General features: G+C 37.2%; 1 protein-coding gene across 8 annotated transcripts in view; it reads left to right on the forward strand.

The window, feature by feature from the left end:
- CDC42BPA (CDC42 binding protein kinase alpha) overlaps nt 1-17,860 on the forward strand; it is a 191,502-nt gene that overhangs the window by 156,214 nt on the left and 17,428 nt on the right. For all 8 annotated transcript variants that reach the window (XM_074817748.1, XM_074817752.1, XM_074817751.1 and 5 more), the window contains 12 exons: nt 640-720; nt 2,870-2,975; nt 3,738-3,874; nt 4,528-4,667; nt 5,546-5,627; nt 6,863-7,079; nt 7,840-7,902; nt 8,815-9,408; nt 11,315-11,412; nt 13,038-13,122; nt 14,843-14,966; nt 16,275-16,392. In XM_074817748.1, coding sequence (XP_074673849.1) covers nt 640-720; nt 2,870-2,975; nt 3,738-3,874; nt 4,528-4,667; nt 5,546-5,627; nt 6,863-7,079; nt 7,840-7,902; nt 8,815-9,408; nt 11,315-11,412; nt 13,038-13,122; nt 14,843-14,966; nt 16,275-16,392 — 1,845 coding nt within the window. The remainder of the gene's footprint in view (nt 1-639; nt 721-2,869; nt 2,976-3,737; nt 3,875-4,527; nt 4,668-5,545; nt 5,628-6,862; nt 7,080-7,839; nt 7,903-8,814; nt 9,409-11,314; nt 11,413-13,037; nt 13,123-14,842; nt 14,967-16,274; nt 16,393-17,860) is intronic.

A 17,860-nucleotide genomic window follows, 5' to 3' on the forward strand; every position in this document is an offset into this window, starting at 1 on the left:
ATAAAAATGGCTATTGCAAATACTTTAGTTTAGAATGAAACTCACTCTGCTGCAGCGAGACTATTTAGGACCTTGTTATAGCCTTCTGCAGTAGTAGTGAACTGTATTTTGGGTTTTGGGGAATGTTGCATTTCCTTTCACATACGGTTAATTGATTAGGTATGGGAACTATGTTGAATCAATTATTAGATACAGTCTTTCTTCCTAAGGTATCCTCAGTCATGAATATTTAAGAAATGTTGTCACAAAGTTAATGTTACACTATAGTTTGTAAGAGCACACTTTGGAGTCCTGCTGAAAGTCTTGTCAATACGAAATATTAGCTGGGCTCTGCAACTGTAATAACGTATTCCTTTTTCCTGTTAAAAATATTAACTGTCTGTTTATTTTACATTAGAAAAGATTCAGTCAAATGTTTAAGATAATATGAAGTTATTTTTGACATTTAGGAGATGAATCTTACGCATAATTTTGCTGAGAAGATTTAGTTTTCTGACTTCTTTCTTGTGTTAATCAGTTCGGTTTTATTGCTTGTATGGGGATGGGGTGGATGGGACATTGTGGTGGTCTTCTTTTATTCAAGCTATCTTTGAGAGTGTGTGTTTGATGTCTTACTGATCCTTTGGGGACTATGTTCAGGTTACAGATCATCCTCCCCGTTCAATTCACACACCAACCATGAGGACAGCATATATTGGATCAGGACTCTCTGCACCAAAGGTACTCAGTCAAGCGTTCACGCTTTCTATATAGTAAGGGGGAAAATAACACTCCTGGGCAACAGCTTCAGGAGAACTATTTATCACAGTAATCTTACCAGAACTGCCTAGAAGTGTTGTTTATGTGCAAGCTGGTTGCTTTCTGAAATTTAAAACCCCTCATTCTTACATTATGTGGTGTGACAGGTTGTACCAGGCATGCCACGGTAGCAGCACACAGGCATTTGATTATAGGAAAAACAGTAGTTTGAACATTGGAAAGATATAGATGAACCAGAACATGAAGAAAGGAAAAGAGACTTCCTAGAAGGAGACTGTTTTCCAGCATGTGTCTGACCAACCTACCTCTGTCCTCTGCATACAATAAAACTGATGTCACTGTGGGCTAGTCTCAGATTAGCACATCTGTGTGCTAATTAGATGCTTATTTTTGAGAAAAGACAAAGAGTAAGCCTAAAATGAAACGGTAGATTTGCATTTTTTGTAAGCAGTGTAGAGTGAGCACTGCAGTGAGCACTGCAGCACTGGGAGAGGCTGGGAGAGGAATTCCAGTTTTTCTGTCTTCTGGCTTTTTACTTGCATAAATACTGATTTTACATCAGTTGTTGAAATTATTTTGCTGTTGGCCAAATAAGTCAATGCATGCTAATTTACCATGGTATTGTGTATATTCAAGCAAATGAGGCATAAGATACAAGCTATTAAAGGAAAAATTTTTTCATAAAAGTTTCAGAAGTGCCTTGATGGCTTAGGAATCTTCTGTGTATTTTAAAAAATGACGTTTTTTCTGCAACGAATCAATGAAGTCAGTCTTTCTAACAGATCTGTTTCTCTGCTTTGATAATTTGCAAAATAGCAAAAGACTTCATTTGTGTAAAGGAAGGCTAAAAAGTTTGAGCAGACAGTGTTCTGTTGGCAACATCTTGGTAGATCAATTAAAATTACAATTAGTATTGAAAAATTACTGTAAGTGCTCTTGGAATTATGTGAAGCATTTTATTGTGCACATAATTTCATTTTTGCAAATATTTTGCTCAGTAAAGATTGGCTTTCTAATTTGTTATGTTCCCTAAAGAACCTTCTTTATGATTGCATCAGTTTTTAAAGCTCAGTATTGTTACCCTGCAAGTTGCCAAAGAAGACATGCATCTGTAGGCAGAAAGCTTCCATTGTAACAGTAAAACTATCATTAAATATGGATGACGTTTGAGCCCTCAGCTATGATATCTTATGCTGTGAAAAACAGGAAAGTGAGTAAAATTTTAATATACCTACTCATTAAAGTAGTCTGCAAAATTGTCTTATTTCAGATCACATATATTATCCAGGTTGTTTGGACAGCCTTTGTGTTCACCCTCTGCTGTATTCTTTCTCCACCTACCAGTTGTTACTTTGCTGGGAATATTTTTAGACAAGCAAAGCAGCTTCCTGGATTTTATATAAGGTCTTTTATGAATCATAGTGCCACATTACATAGACATATAGCCCTGGTGTCATAGCATCAAGCACTGCCATCCTTGACGGAAGAGAGAGAATTAAAACACTTATTCATGTAGTCTGTGTTCCCAAAAACTACCAAGAAGAGAAGCCTTTTCAAAATCAACTTCATCTATGCTCTTGCTTTTAAATTGGGTGTTTTGAAGTTGCCTGTGCCTGACAACATAAAACTGAACTGTGTCATGCTTTCTGGCATAAAAATTACAATTTTGAAGAAGTCTGATATTTTTCTTTGAACTAAGGCAACGCTCCTTCCAGAGGAGCACTCCATTTGCAGTTTAGAAAATACTGTGGTGGGTTGACCTTGGCTGGCTGCCAGGTGCCCACCAAGCACATACCCATGTGTGTTCAACTTCTAGAGTGTAATGGAATAATTTTGGCAACTTTCCTATCTGCAGTGGAAGCAAACTCATGTTCTGAGACAAGGTCCAGTTTCCCTGGTTTTGTTTACAGAGGATGGTTTAAATTATCAATACCGAGCACTGATAAGGAACTTTTTTTCAGCCCATGTGTTAGGAGCTCAGATCTTATTTCAGCAAACACAAATAAGCTACTGTTTTAAACGTACCTCTGCACTCTTATGTCTGTGAAAAAACCCAACTGTTCTTCAGAAGCGTTGCAGGTATTAACATCCTTGTCTGCTTGTTTCACAGCCTAAAGCCCACCAGTTTGTAGTGAAATCATTTAATACACCAACAAAATGCAATCAGTGCACATCTCTGATGGTTGGTTTAATACGACAGGGCTGTACTTGTGAAGGTAAGCACTTGTGAAAGCAGGAAGTGTGAACTGAAGCTCTTATAAATGCAAACTGCACAGTAAATGTTGTAGTGTGATAACGCAGGAGTCTTCTGTTTGTACTTTGAATAACAATATGTTCTCATGCTTCAGTCTTTTAACAGTAGAAGCCAACCGCTTTGAACATAGTATGTAACAGATTACCTAGTTATCTGAGGACATACTTAACTCCAGTTGGTGGTACAAGAGATTAGTTCAGTTTACTTAAAACAGCAACAAGGAGCCACAGTCAGTGGTCAGGTATGCTGACAGCAGCTTTGCTTTCTGACTCAGGGCAAAATGTAAGACAGCTTTGCTATTCAGTACTAATTTTGCTTCTTTCCAGGACTAATTTATTCTAGGTTTGTATGTACACAGAATGACACTCATAATTTAGAGGAGCTTTCAGCTTTTTGTTTACTAGTAGAGTTGGGCCTAGAGGAAATCATACAGATTATTTTAGCATAAGCTTCTGATTAGGCTTGCTTTTACCTGGATGAAACCAGACCGTGTATCCATGCACCTCTGAAAATGTGAAAATTAGAATTTAGAGCAGATAAAAGTATGAACTGCTACTGTGCACAGACATATATTTCTGTCTCAGTGTAGCAAAGTTCAGTGAAACTATTCAGTTGCTGTCAAAAAAAAGAGGATTCCTTTATAAATGTCATCGCCATTATCGTAGCTTTTGCATTGCACAAGAAATAACCATCGAATCTTTTTGTTTCTTCTCTTCCTCACAAGTATGTGGATTCTCTTGCCACGTGACCTGTGCAGACAAGGCTCCTGCAGTGTGTCCAATCCCTCCCGAACAGACTAAGGGACCTTTGGGAATAGATCCGCAGAAAGGCATAGGAACAGCTTATGAAGGACATGTCCGAGTAAGTATCAGGTAGCTGCATTTTGGGCACTTACATTAAATTTGTTGTTTTCCAGAGCTGGAATTAAACTCTAATTGGGGCATTGCAGGGGATGGATTCTATTATGCCTTCAGGTGACAGTTTGGAAACTAAGACCTAAATTTTCACAAAGTAACTCTTAACATTTTCAACAGTAATTCTCTCTCCATCTCTGTCAGCCATTGTGCTTTGAGTTGGTCTTGAATAGTCCATCTCTAGAGATCAGACCATCTTCCAGGGCCTGTGAGTTTTTGAGTCTTTCTCTTGATGCTAGTACTATCTAGGGTCATTGATGTGGATACTTGTACATAAATACTCAAAAAATCACTTGACATAATTTTTACCATCTAGAGATGGGTTTCTTTCTCTGTATGTGTTAATATAGCTTTGAATGAGTTTGTGAAATAAGAAGAACCAACCTGTGGTGCTCTGACCTTTTAACACAATATATTGTGGTGTCTGTGTGGCTGTGTTTGATGGCCTTGCTGCACCTGTGCTGTTGCTTATGTTTCTTAACGTTGTCGCTGAATAAAAGCTTTCCATCCTAGATGAGAGAATTAATTTTTATACTGTCTGTTTGATTTTTGAATGCATTCAAACTTACAGAGAGTTGATGAGAATTTATTTTGCTAAAGGTACCAAAACCAGCTGGAGTAAAGAAAGGTTGGCAGAGAGCGCTGGCAGTGATCTGTGATTTTAAACTCTTCCTATATGATGTAGCAGAAGGAAAAGCATCCCAGCCCAGCGTGGTAGTGAGTCAGGTCATAGACATGAGGTAAGCTGTTCGGTGCTGAGTGGGAGGTTTTCAGAGGCACTGGGAGGTTTTTTCCTGCTTTTCCTTTTTGTGTAATCAGTAAGCAAGCCCCAGAGCTTCATTGAAACACTGTAATCCGTGTTGAGAGCCTCTAATTTTCCAGGAAAAAGCAGTGCTTGCAGTTAGCCTGAACTATAGTTGTGTGTTCATCTGTGGCAATTTAAACTTCCATTACTACATCATGTGCCAAAATGCATCTCTTCAGCTGTGTAGAGGATCTGGAATGAATAAAGAAGAAAAAGACATTATTTTGGGGTTGAATAGAGTTTTGAAAGACAGATAAAACTTCGTTACAGGATACAATTAATACAATTTTTGATTCAGAAGGGCTAAATAGTTTGTTCCCACTGTCTTCAATATTACTGAAATACTATTGACTTCACTGAAGGTTGAGAACATTTAACATACCAACTAAATAAAGCTCATCTCTGAACTAGGTTAGTTTATCCAGAAAATCTCAAACTGCTGTAGGTTATAGCTTCTAGTGAGTTTGGACTTTTATGAAAGAGTTGGAGAGGTGTTCTTGGTCCGGGCTTATTTTTTAAGTTTGATTATTTTTATTTTTTTTAAAAGGTTTTATTTTAAACAGATGAAAAACAGATACTCTGAATAGAGTTATCTACATCAACATTTACCAGGAACTAATTATGCAACATTGCATTTGTGAGTTTCATCTGCAGATAAAGGAGAAAGGATAATTTTAAAAATTAAATAGCAGTACTGTCTTATTGTGTCCTTCACAAGACAAGGCTACTGGTACTATGGAAACATAAGTAGAAAGTAAACATACAGATTTTACTTTTTAACTCTTTTCCAATTATGTTTGTGGTCTCCATAAGGGATGAAGAATTCTCAGTGAGTTCTGTCTTGGCCTCAGATGTCATCCATGCAAATCGAAAAGATATCCCCTGTATCTTTCGGGTAAGTATTATGTCTTGAACCTAGTAACCCAGAAGTACAGGGTTTCACAGTGTGATGTACAGTGTGCATTCACTGACAGCTTGCTAGTATTTTGTTTCCCTTCCTTTGCAAGTTCTGGCCATGTGGTATCCATGGCAGCAGCAGCAACGCATAAGGATCTGTACATATATCTTTGTTGTGGTAAAAATGGCACAGGTACATTTAGACAAGCTCTCATCTCCCCTCTTTATGTGGGTTTTATTTTTTTAATCTTCACGACAAGACATACCTTTCTCAACCTCCTGTTAGTCATTTGGAATTTTTCTGTTCTTCATGACCTTCTACATTTTCATTTCCTAAAGTTGCCTTCTGCTTCTCAATTTAATTTATTGTGTTATTCCTGAAGCTTTGACTTTATGTATGTTCTCTGTATGTATGCATTGGATTTCTGAAAACTCCCATTCATCATGTAGTCAGTATAGAAATCTAGTGTAAAATACTCATCAAAATTTATGTCTAGTATCTGGTATCAGGATTTTGGCATCATTGGCTTTTTCTAATATTATTCTTATTTTTACTAGATACTCTATTGAAGCTTTGACCTCAGTGAAATATATTTGGTGTTTTATTAATTCCCCTATCATTTCTTTACTATACCATTGTATTTCACTCCTTGGTTTTGGGGCCTTCAGACTGTACATCACTCTGCATGCTGAGAGGAGATAACCTACAAAAGGGGCTTTCATTTTTATCTATAGTAGCTGTACCAAATATGTGAAAAGGACCATAAGTCATTCTCCATAAAGACCATACCTATTGGTTGGTATTTTGTTAAATTATTTGGGACCTATTGGTACCTGTTTTGTTAAATTATTAACAAAAACTATTGGTCTTAAAAACAATACAGAACATTTTGTAAGAAATGCTTTTCATTATAAAATTGCTGTGGGAAACAATTGACTACCTTATTTAGGGCAGACATTTCTGAATTACAGAATAAATACAAATGCATTTAGAATAAAGTCAGAGTTTCCTCTGTTGTTTGAGTTATTCACATCCACAGGTTTTTCTACTGTGGGTTTTTGATTCAGATAGAGTTTTTTCTGTTAACTGTTAACTAAGGATAAATTTTTGCAGTCTTAGTTCAGACAACTAATTAAAAGGGCACTTACAGGCTTCTGATACCCTTGTAAAAAAGATCATGATGAAATTTTTTAGCATTTATGACTTAAAATACGTATTTTAAAATTTTCCAGGTTACAGCTTCCCAGCTCTCTGCATCCAGTAATAAGTGTTCAATCCTGATTCTAGCAGACGGTGAGAATGAAAAAAGCAAGTGGGTAGGAGTGCTGAATGAATTGCATAGGATCTTGAAGAAGAACAAACTCAAAGATCGCTCAGTCTATGTTCCCAAAGAAGCTTATGACAGCACCTTACCCCTCATCAAAACAACACAGTCAGCAGCAATCATAGGTATGAAATGAATAAGAAGAAAGCTCTAAGAAAAATGGGTATGCTAAAAGCATGGCTTTGGGGTGGGGGAGGAAAAGGTGTTAAATGACCTTATCTACTGAATAGAGAGTAATATGTGGTGGTTTTATCCCATATGGAAGTATGTATCTTTTTTGAGAGAAGTGCAATTCACTACCCAGTACTTTTGTCAGATCTTTAAGAATATTCCCCCAATTCACACATATTCATAATTATGAATAATTTTGACTGAGAATTGTACACTACTTTTTTTGTTACTCTGTAAACATAGTTCCTTAACTGGGCAAAATTAGCACTATAGAATAGATGTAAATCACTGACTTTACAAAATCTGCTTGTGGGACCAGAGAGAAAATGTAAAAACAGAGAATGAATGTAGTAAATTTAAATGATACTGCGTAAAATATGTTAAACTCTGATTATTTAAATTATCTAAATATGATATAGTTATTTCAAAGGCGGTAGTACACTTAAGTGCTCCGAATGGTTTGTTAAAAATTATGTTTCTTGATGTTAATTCTTTTAACAGGAGACATGGGAAAAGACTTATTTTTTCAGAATTTTGAAAGACTGGGAGGTTACCAATGGTTTTTTGTCACATGAATGTGTTGGGTGTGGCTTTCTATTTGTTTATTTCAAGATATTAAAAAACTGTCTCTGTTAATCAGAATTATCACTACTGTTGATGAAGTATTTCCAAAGAAAAATAACCTTTTTTTTTTTTTTTTTCTTAATATCTTAGACCATGAAAGAGTAGCTCTGGGGAATGAAGAAGGGTTATTTGTTGTGCATGTCACCAAAGACGGTAAGAGATTAGGAACTGCTAATAATTTCCCTAATATTAAATAATCAGAAAGTGACTTTGTAACCTTTTTTCTCACTCAATATCCTCTGGTTTCATTTTTCTCAATTTACTGCATTATCAGCTGGACAACCCCATGTGAGAGGTGATAATCAAGAAGGTGTTCTGTGTGCTTTCTGTTTTGGGTATCCTTTCCAGTAACAAAGATCCAGCACCTGAAATGCAGTTGAAGGTTTTCTTCTCTTGTTTGAAGCAGGCTCAATACTGAATTCAGACCAGGTTGCTCAGGACTTTGTCCTGTCGGGTCTTGAAAATCCCCAAGTACGGAGGTTCCACAATCTGTCTAGGCTTCCTGTTGCAAGTTATTCTCACAATGAAACATTTTCTTTGTATATCCAGTAGGAACCTCCCTCATTTCGATTTGTGACTATTGTCTCCTCTTCTCCTGCTGTGCACCTCAGTAAAGAGCTTGGCTTGATCCTTTCTGTAACCTCCTCCTTGGTTCTAGAAGTATTGTAAGGAAATGTAATGAGAGATGCCCAAGCTAATTCGACAACCAACATGTTTAATTGTATGTTTCAGTTCTTTGAGGGTTTTTCTTTATTTGGTAGTTTTGTGGCTATAAACTGTTTTTGAAGTGAATACTGAAATAATTTGTTACTGCGTCGGATTTGCTCCTCCCTTCTTCTGATGAGGGAAGGCCAAAGGTCTATCCAGCATCGCCACATCTGGTATTATTCAAATACAAGTTTTGATTCTGTACTTTTTAATACTGCAGGGAAGTAATAAAGGGGATTTCTTGGGTTTCCTTCATAGTTTATCTTTACAAATACATACGTTATAATCAATTCACACTTCAACATTATTTACTTTGATATGGGTTTTTTGTTCGGTTTGTTTTTTTTTTTTTTTTAGAGATTATCCGTGTTGGTGACAATAAGAAGGTTCATCAGATTGAGCTTATCCCAAATGAACAGCTCATTGCAGTAATCTCAGGACGAAACCGTCACGTGCGGCTCTTCCCTATGGCTGCTCTGGATGGAAGGGAGACTGAGTTCTATAAACTGGCAGAGACAAAAGGCTGTCAGTCGATAGTTTCTGGACATGTACGCCACGGAGCTCTTACCTGCCTGTGTGTAGCTATGAAAAGGCAGGTCCTCTGTTATGAACTAAATCAGAGTAAGACACGTCACAAAAAGATCAAGGAGATCCAAGTCCAGGGGAATGTCCAGTGGATGTCAATCTTCAGTGACCGTCTTTGTGTGGGCTACCAGTCAGGTTTCTTAAAATATCCCCTTCATGGAGAAGGCAGCCCATACAGTCTGCTCCATCCAGATGACCACACACTATCATTTATCTCACAGCAGCCAACTGATGCCATCTGTGCAGTCGAAATCTCAAATAAAGAATACCTGCTGTGTTTTAGCAGCGTAGGGGTTTACGTTGACTGCCAGGGCCGAAGATCTAGACAACAAGAATTGATGTGGCCCGCAACTCCATCTTCTTGCTGTAAGTTGCTCTGTGTGTGAATGTACTTGCATTGAAGTGATTGCTGCTTGTATTAATAGCCACAGAGAGTGAAGGTAAATGATAATTACCTGACAGCTCTCAGCTTCTGTCAGCATTTTTAATCTAGTCAGAGGTTTTGATCTTGATCTCATTTATGCTACTTTTGGCAACTCTGACCTATACTGCTGTAACACAAGAGAGGAATCAAGGGTCAGGATTTCTAATTCTGATGTCCAGTTTCTAAACACGTGGCCTGATCTCTAAAACAGCCAAAAGCATCAGGTCCTACAGAGGCTAATGGGATCTTTTTTGCATTCACTACCACTGATACTGGACTGTTGTTATTTTAAGTCTTAAAATTTGATTGTACTTTGGTTTAGCACTGTGATTCAAGCTTTGTTGATGTTCAGAGTCATCAGCATCGGGTAGTTTGACTTGCTTTCCTCTAATGGTATTTATTCCTGCTTACTGGGGTTTTTGTTTTCCTTACTCCTTCATTCTCTCTTCCTCAGCAGTTTTTGTTGACACTCTTCTCATTCATCTCCTCTCTTGGCTTTTTAAAAAAATCAGTTTTTAAGTTTTTCCCCTCTGTCTCCCTCTTCCCTTCTAAAATACAATGTATGACAGGCAGTATAGAAAATATATTTCATAATCTTAAGGGAAAAATACTGTAATTTTTCAAGATGTCTGTTTCCAGCAAGAACTGTTAAACTTTTGTTGCATGTGCTTTCAAATCTGGGGCTTTATCCTTGTGACAGTTGGAGGGGAAAAAAACCCTGCAATGCCTCTCTTCTTTTTAATGTCTTTCTGAATGCAGATAAAGATTAGCCAAATTTGTCCTCAGAGTATCTGTGAATGAGCCCAGTCTTACGTTGATTTTTAAAATAGTCTGCCTTCTTACCTCACTGTGGCAGCAGTACAGTCACACGGCAGAGGAGAGGAATGTTTCACCTTATTTGAGTGAAGCCCCTTCTGAATGTGGAAGGAGCAACTTTTACAGGCTGTATGTCACTTCTGGTTTTCAAGCAAGAGTGTGATTATTACAATGAACTCAGAATGAATGAATCAAAATAAAAGATTTTGTGATAGACTGAAAACCAGGTATTTTCACATGTAGTTCATCTATGCTGGTCATTGACGTCTGTGAAAGTTTTTTGATTGCCTTAAATGAAGTGACTTGATGTTATTCCAGTTCAGAATGAAGGTATATTTTATAGCAAAAACTGTTACATTTAAACACAAATTGGATGCTCTTGTTAGTCTTGGCAGACCATGACAGTCTTGTTGCCAACATGGAAATACTGAATTCTCCTTTAGAAGTGGTCCCAGTGGAACAAATTTCATCCTGGGGAAAAGTGCCAGATAAGTAGCACAAGAATTCTCTTTACAATCCAGAAAATAAGAAAAGAGAATTAAAGCTAGGGGGAAACATGAAGATTTTTATGACTGCGTCATGGTGCTTAGTTCCAACTGATATTCGTTTAGTACAAAGACTAAGAGCTCAGTTCATTCAAATGACAGTTATTAAATAACAACAATATATTTTCCTACCACATCATTTATATAATATGAGCTTTTAAAAATAGAGCTTTTAGGAAAAAAAAAAACCTTTGAACCACATCAGTGTTTGGCAGAGTAAACTGTAATCCCTTGTAGTTCAAAAAGTTGTTTGGTTCTGCAAAGTTAAAATAAAGTCATGGAGGTTTTAAGCTTTTTGGTGGTACTGGTTTGCCTTCAGAATAAATTTCTTGGTAATTTTTGAGTTAAAACATGTTTTGCAAATATTGTTGTTGGATTATGGGGTGTGGGTTGTTTTTTTTAATAAATATGGTTAAGCTATAAGAAATTGTGTATTTTGAGCCTTGTATAAAAGCACATGACACACTAACTAATCATTCCCTCTCAGGTTACAATGCACCATACCTCTCTGTGTACAGTGAAAATGCAATTGATATCTTTGATGTGAACTCCATGGAGTGGATTCAGACTATTCCTCTCAAAAAGGTAACCTCCTGTTTCAATATCAGTTTATGTCTAGGCTCAATATTGCTTTGCTACAGTCATAACAGGTTTTTTTAAGCACATCAGAAGCCGTCATTAACGCTGCTTGTTTAAACATAATTGAACTAAAAGAAGAGCTACTGCAAAAAAACTAGTGCTTTTTGTTTGAAATATAAGATACGAAATGTGGTTTGCATGTGGTTTCACTGTTTTAGATGAATGGTCAATCTGGAGCATATGAGTATGTTAGACTTACTGATACTGTTGTAGAGAGCAGTTTCTTGGTGTTAATTGCATGTGGCTTCGTTGGGACTGATTGCATCTGTGTTATTGCCAGAAGATGGTGGATGTTAAGATAATTAAACAGGCCTTCAAAAATCTGTTCTGCTGCTTGAGAACATTGTAGACAGATAGGGTTAGAGCATTGTGGTTCAACCAGTACAAATATTAAAACCAGGATGATGTCAGGTTTGGATCACTTATCAAAAGGAAGTTTTTGAAAACTGACACTTCCTTGGTATTTAGGAGGTGTTTGCTCAGCTGTATTTGGAAAGAAAATAAAGAAGTGGGTTTTGTTTTTTTTTTTTCCCCCATAGTTTAGACGGACTTCAACTTTGTATTAGTGTCAACATAATTCCTTTACTGGCGTACCAATGACATAGAACTACAAGAAATTGCCCTTGTGCTCTTGTGTTAGTCATTCAGTCTCAGCATATCAATTTTGCACGTCAGATGCAGACCAGGATATTACAGCAGTGCTGTAAGGATAAATAATGCAAAGATCAAGGTGCTCAGCTATTAACCATCTTAAGGAGAGAAAAAGAATCTTGCCTTTTACAGAAAATTTCCTTTACTCTTTCTGATGTCCAAACTTTGAGTTATTAAGCAGTTGGAGCGTTTCTTTTCCTACACAGCAGAAAGTGGTTTAGTACTTTGATTAATATTTGGCTCAAGACAGCCCATTTAATGAATGAAGCTACTTTCAACAAACAAGAATTGCTACATCTAGGAGACTCAAAAATGGCAATTTATTATGAAGAGTTTGTTTCTAACACAGCTTGCAGACTTGTAGAGTGGAATGCTTCTTTCCTTTTTGAAGTTGGAAATCACAAACACCAGTAGGTTTTAGCAATCTGTATGTACTCTTACCAAGTTGCAAAGCGTAATTGTGACATGATGCTAACACAAAACAAAAGCACAGCTTATTGCTTTGTGCATCTGATAGACAAAATTGAATTGTTATATGAAGTAGATTTCTAACAGAACTATTTATTTAAAAGCTGGGAGGAATGGTGTTAAGCCTGTCTTTAGTGGAATTTTAGGCAACTCCCTCTGTACTCATTCTCCAAACAGAAGTTTAAAATTGTTTTTAACTCTGCTTCGTGGCTTTAATGGCTCACAATTGTTATTCTGGAGAGCAGGTATGTGTCACTGGAGATAGGAGGCACTGCTCCCTCCAGCCTGCAGTTCTTCTGCGGAGCAGGCTTTGCTGTGGCCAATTACACTGTTCTGCTTTATAACAGTGCTCCTTTTATAGAGTTTATAATGAACCTGGGAGCTCTCAGAATAAGATGCACTACATAAATGTGAGTGATTACTATTACAAGGACTGATTTTCCTTGTTTCAGGTACGGCCCTTGAATACAGAAGGATCACTAAACCTTTTAGGCCTGGAGACAGTTAGATTAATATATTTCAAAAACAAAATGGCAGGTAAGTAAAGAGAAGCCAATTTTCATCATGCAAATTTTGTGTTTTGAAAGAGCATTTTTCTTTGGCCTGGATCTGTGCATTGTAGAAAGTGATCTCTCAAACATCTGTGTGTTTGTTAATTTGGGAGAAAGCTAAAGCTCGCAGATGCCACAGTGGTTGCAATGATGTCTGCCAGACAGCTACTCGGAACTTTTTTTCCCTTTTGAATGTTCAGTGAAGACTTGAATGAAGACTGGAAATAGAAAATAGACTTACTAAACACTCCCTCCTAATCTGAGATCACCTGCCAGAACACTATTTAAAAATGCCTGCACAATTAAAGACTTTAATAGTGAACTTGGCAGTACTAGATTAAAATTAATACTATACTTAACATAAACAAACCTTTCCCGAGGTTCAGAAAGTAATATAATATTGTGTATTCATAACTTGTTATTAGGGCCACATATGATTGTGTGCCAAAGTTTTTGCTTCAGAGTTCTATTTTTGTTATGAGGCTTTTTGACCCTTTTTTTTCTTTCTAGAGCCCATTTCATAAACGTGCTCCTGAGTAATTTCCTTAACCGGTAGTTTAACCTCTTACATGGAGAGGGGATGTGCTTTGTTTTAACAAATCTATAATTTTTTTTTAACAACTATTCTGAAAGTAGTGGAAATAAACACTCCAGAATAGTGCTGTTGGCAGTCACTCAGTGTTTATTTAAATTGCTAGCAAATTAGTACAAAAGTAATGATAGTGGTAGAGAGAAGCAATACATATAAAGGTGCAAGTACATGTAAAGAATTTTCAAGTCTAATAAAGAATGAACATTAAAAGTAGAGCAGAAGAGGGGAAAAAAAAAACGGAGAGCAGAGGATCAGAAGTGAGTAAGCTTTGCTCCTGTATGCTTCTCACTGTCTTTCAGAAAAGGTTGCCAAATAATAAAGTATCCTCCAGGTGTATCTCTTTAAAAGTCTACATGTTTTTTTTCCTGAAGCTACTTACCTAGTAGATCCCACACTTCATGAAATCTCCAGATGATCTTAAGGAAGGAGGAGATTTTAGTTCTATACAAAAACTGTTTTGGCAATGAGCAGTAGGTGTTGGGTATGTTCAAGCTTATTAAGTGTAACTTTGGTCTCCATATATATAAAATAAGGCAGAGCAGTTGCAGCGTTCATTCAAAGTAATGCTGCTATTGTATGATTATCACTGCTATACATTTCATGTCTTTAATAAAGACACCTTGGCCAGACATACACATGTGGAAAAAAATCTTCCCTTTTCCCACAGTTGCAATGAAATACATCAGAGTTCAAACATTTCAAAAGGAGTAGTGTCTTTGGAGCAGGGAATGAATGAAAATGAATCTTGCATTGAGTTTCCAGACAACTGGCAGAACAAGACTGTTCCAGTGATTTTCAGTGAGAACTGCCAAAGAAAGTTTGAGGTAGAGGACTGAGGTCCTTTCCTGCCCACCTCCTAAATGTTCTGTTTGAAAGAATTAATCAGTGGTATTTTGAGAACACAGTTGTGGCAGCTTGTGTGTGAAGAAGGGCTCAATCTGTTGCTATGTAACAGAGTAGATGACCAAGAAAACCAGTAAACCAAGGCGCATTTGTTCAGGTTTGATGGGAGATGGGTGGTGTCCAACACTATCAAGAGCAGAGGAAGAAAATGTCTTTGAGTTCAAATTCCATGAATTGTCCCACTGGATCATCATATTTATATTGATTTCAGAGGGCGATGAACTGGTAGTTCCTGAGACATCAGATAACAGTCGGAAGCAAATGGTTCGAAACATCAACAACAAGCGCCGCTATTCATTCAGAGTACCAGAGGAGGAGAGGATGCAGCAGAGGAGGTCGGTATTCAACATGTACTTGTCTTCTGTACATGCCTGTAGGCCCTGAAGGACAGTGACTGATGCAATGTACTACTTCATTTGTTGCTTTCTGCAATGCCCGTTCAGATGTTTCTGGCTCTTCACCACCGCGTTAATCCTTAATGTTTAATTTGTGTTAATACCAGTTTGGATGTGGGTATGCATTGGATACACAAGTATTCATTAGTTCAAATTAATTATGTGAAACAGCTGTAATTTGGAATGCATGTTTCCACATACTGTATATAGGTACGTAGGTGTGCACATATACTGTGTATATATATAAAGATCTGTAATAAACACTTCTCAAAAGGAGATTACATTGCTAACTATGCATATGGATTAATTACTTTCAGACTCTGGTTCTGCTTTTCTTTCTGAAGGCAATTCTACTCTCAGCAGTATTCCAAGGCATCTGCTTTTTTGGTTTATAGATTTAACTACATAAACATTCTATAAATCTCAGAAAACTCACTTCTTCAGAGGACATAGGACTTCAGGATGTGTTTCTAATAGAAGTCTTTAACAGGTCACAAATACTTTCCTAAATGGCAATAAAAATAGGTCTGCACTACCCACAGTGTTCACAGAGGATGTTACTGACCATTTACTGTCACTCACTAAAGATGACCTGCTGCTGTGTTAAGCTGCCCTCCAAGAACTGAGTATTTCAGTTTTCTAACTTGCAACGTCTTCCACCGATGGTTGGCTCCCAGCTTTCCTTTCTTTTTGGCTCTAAGAAAAATAACAGCTGTGTACAGTGGAGACAAAATTCCAGTTCTTGTCCTTGCCTTTTCTGAGCTGATCACGGTTTGGTCTTTAAAATTTTATTTATTCTGAGTTGTGAAATGCATCCTTGCCATTTTGAAGAGCTTTTAATTCTGACCACAGACCGAGAAAGGTACTGCAGTATTATTTTAATTCTATTTTCATATTTTGTACTTCATTTTCACCTCCACTTTGTAATACATCACAAATGAGTTCTGCTTTTACTCATCTTACAGAGCTTTTTACCAGCTCATAGTGGTTGTATGTTCTTTGAATGTTAGTAACTACTGGGCATGGGCTGTTAGGCTGCAAACAGCATTCTTTTCTTCTGGCCCTTTGCCCTGTCTTCAAGCTGGAAGCTTGTCCATGCCAGTGCTGATAGCAAGGGTTTATCACTGTTAACATGGTTAAATAGTTAATTTCCATTTAAAAGTAGCTGATAATCAAAGCTGTACATGTTTTATAAATGTCGATCCTCACCTAGAATGAAATATCTAAACGAAGTATGTTCTCTTCCAGGGAGATGCTACGCGATCCAGAAATGAGAAATAAATTAATTTCTAACCCAACTAATTTTAATCACATAGCACATATGGGTCCAGGAGATGGTATACAGATTCTCAAAGACCTTCCAATGGTAAGTACAAAAGTACACGTGAGGGTGACTGACTGCAACAGAGGCTGCAAATAAGTGAGAGAAAGACAAGTACAATTTTAAATATATATTCAGAGTGTTGATGTATTTCATACCAGGAGCAGCATAGCTAGGGAAATGGAGCTGAACATGCTCTGCTGTATGTGATAAAATTTAAACAAAGAGGATGACACCTAAGTGTGGAGGGGAGGAAGAGGAGTAGCTAATGCCTCCTGGGTTTCAAGGCAGTTTGGCCTCTCAGTGTTGATGATGGTTTTTATGACCCATATGAAGGGACAAAATGAAGAGAATTTGGGCCTGTGTTCTTTGTGGGAATGGAAAAAGAAATTCCTTTCTCTGTGAACTGTAGTTCAATTCCTTTCTTCTCTTCCCATCTTTAGCTCCAACTTAGCCTATTTCTTCACAGCCTCTTTTCCTCAGACAGTGCAACTATAGCAGTTTAACAGTGTGTAGTGCCCAAATTTCCTTCCATGCTGAAGATGCTATTTTTCATTTTCTCTCCAAATTAACTAGTCTCAATGAAACAGAACTTACATAAAAACTAACCTTTTAAGTTGAAAAATGGAAAAAATAAAACATGTAATAGCACACACACATGTTCATTTCCACAAGACCTTATGTAGGAAATACTCACCTGGAAGTTACTGAAATTTTTGATGAGCTAAAGACCAATTAATATTTTTGTTCATAGCAGAGTATCATACTGCTTGCCTCAAGCTGCCTTGAGCATTTTGTTTTTGTGTTCTGTATTGTTTTCTAAACTCGTCCACAATGACACAGATGGGAATCAGAAGATGCTAATTAGCACTGTGAGAAAGGTCAAACGATATGATATCAAGCAGATGATATGAGTACCACCATAAGACACAGGCATTAGTACAGAAGCGCTGTCTAAAATGATCATTGCTATTACTTGGAGTTTGTGCAGAAAGCAGGAAGTAGATGCTGAAATTGGGATTTTCAGATGCTGAAAAGCCCAAAGGAAACAACAGTAAGACTGGAAAATAAAGTGTGCCATGCAGTTGCACTAGTTTAGGAGCTTAGGAGCATAACCTCTGGTCTTCAGATAGCATGTGCTGTAAAAGTGAGGTAAAATGAGTACTTCTATGTTACACTTTACCGTAAAATCTGTAGATTGTACGTGAGCCCTTCTGGCACTGTGTTTTCCTTACGTGAGAGTATGCAAGGAAAGGAAAGGATTTACTTTAAATCTCGTACTAGAGGCACTCTGAGAAACCTCTCATAACAAATACATTCAGTGCAGTTGAGCAAAAAACTAACAGAGTGTGTGTGTGTGTGTGTGTGTTTCTAAATGAATAAATAATGAAGGAGCTGCTTCTAGAAAACACATGACAAATCCAAGGGAGGTTCACAGGTAGTGTTTATCTTACCTGGATGTGAGTGTACATATGTCTAATGTTAAACAAAGAATGATAATTTGCTTCAGGGC

The sequence above is a fragment of the Strix aluco genome, chromosome 3 (genome assembly GCF_031877795.1).
Source record: "Strix aluco isolate bStrAlu1 chromosome 3, bStrAlu1.hap1, whole genome shotgun sequence".
Taxonomy (NCBI): domain Eukaryota; kingdom Metazoa; phylum Chordata; class Aves; order Strigiformes; family Strigidae; genus Strix; species Strix aluco.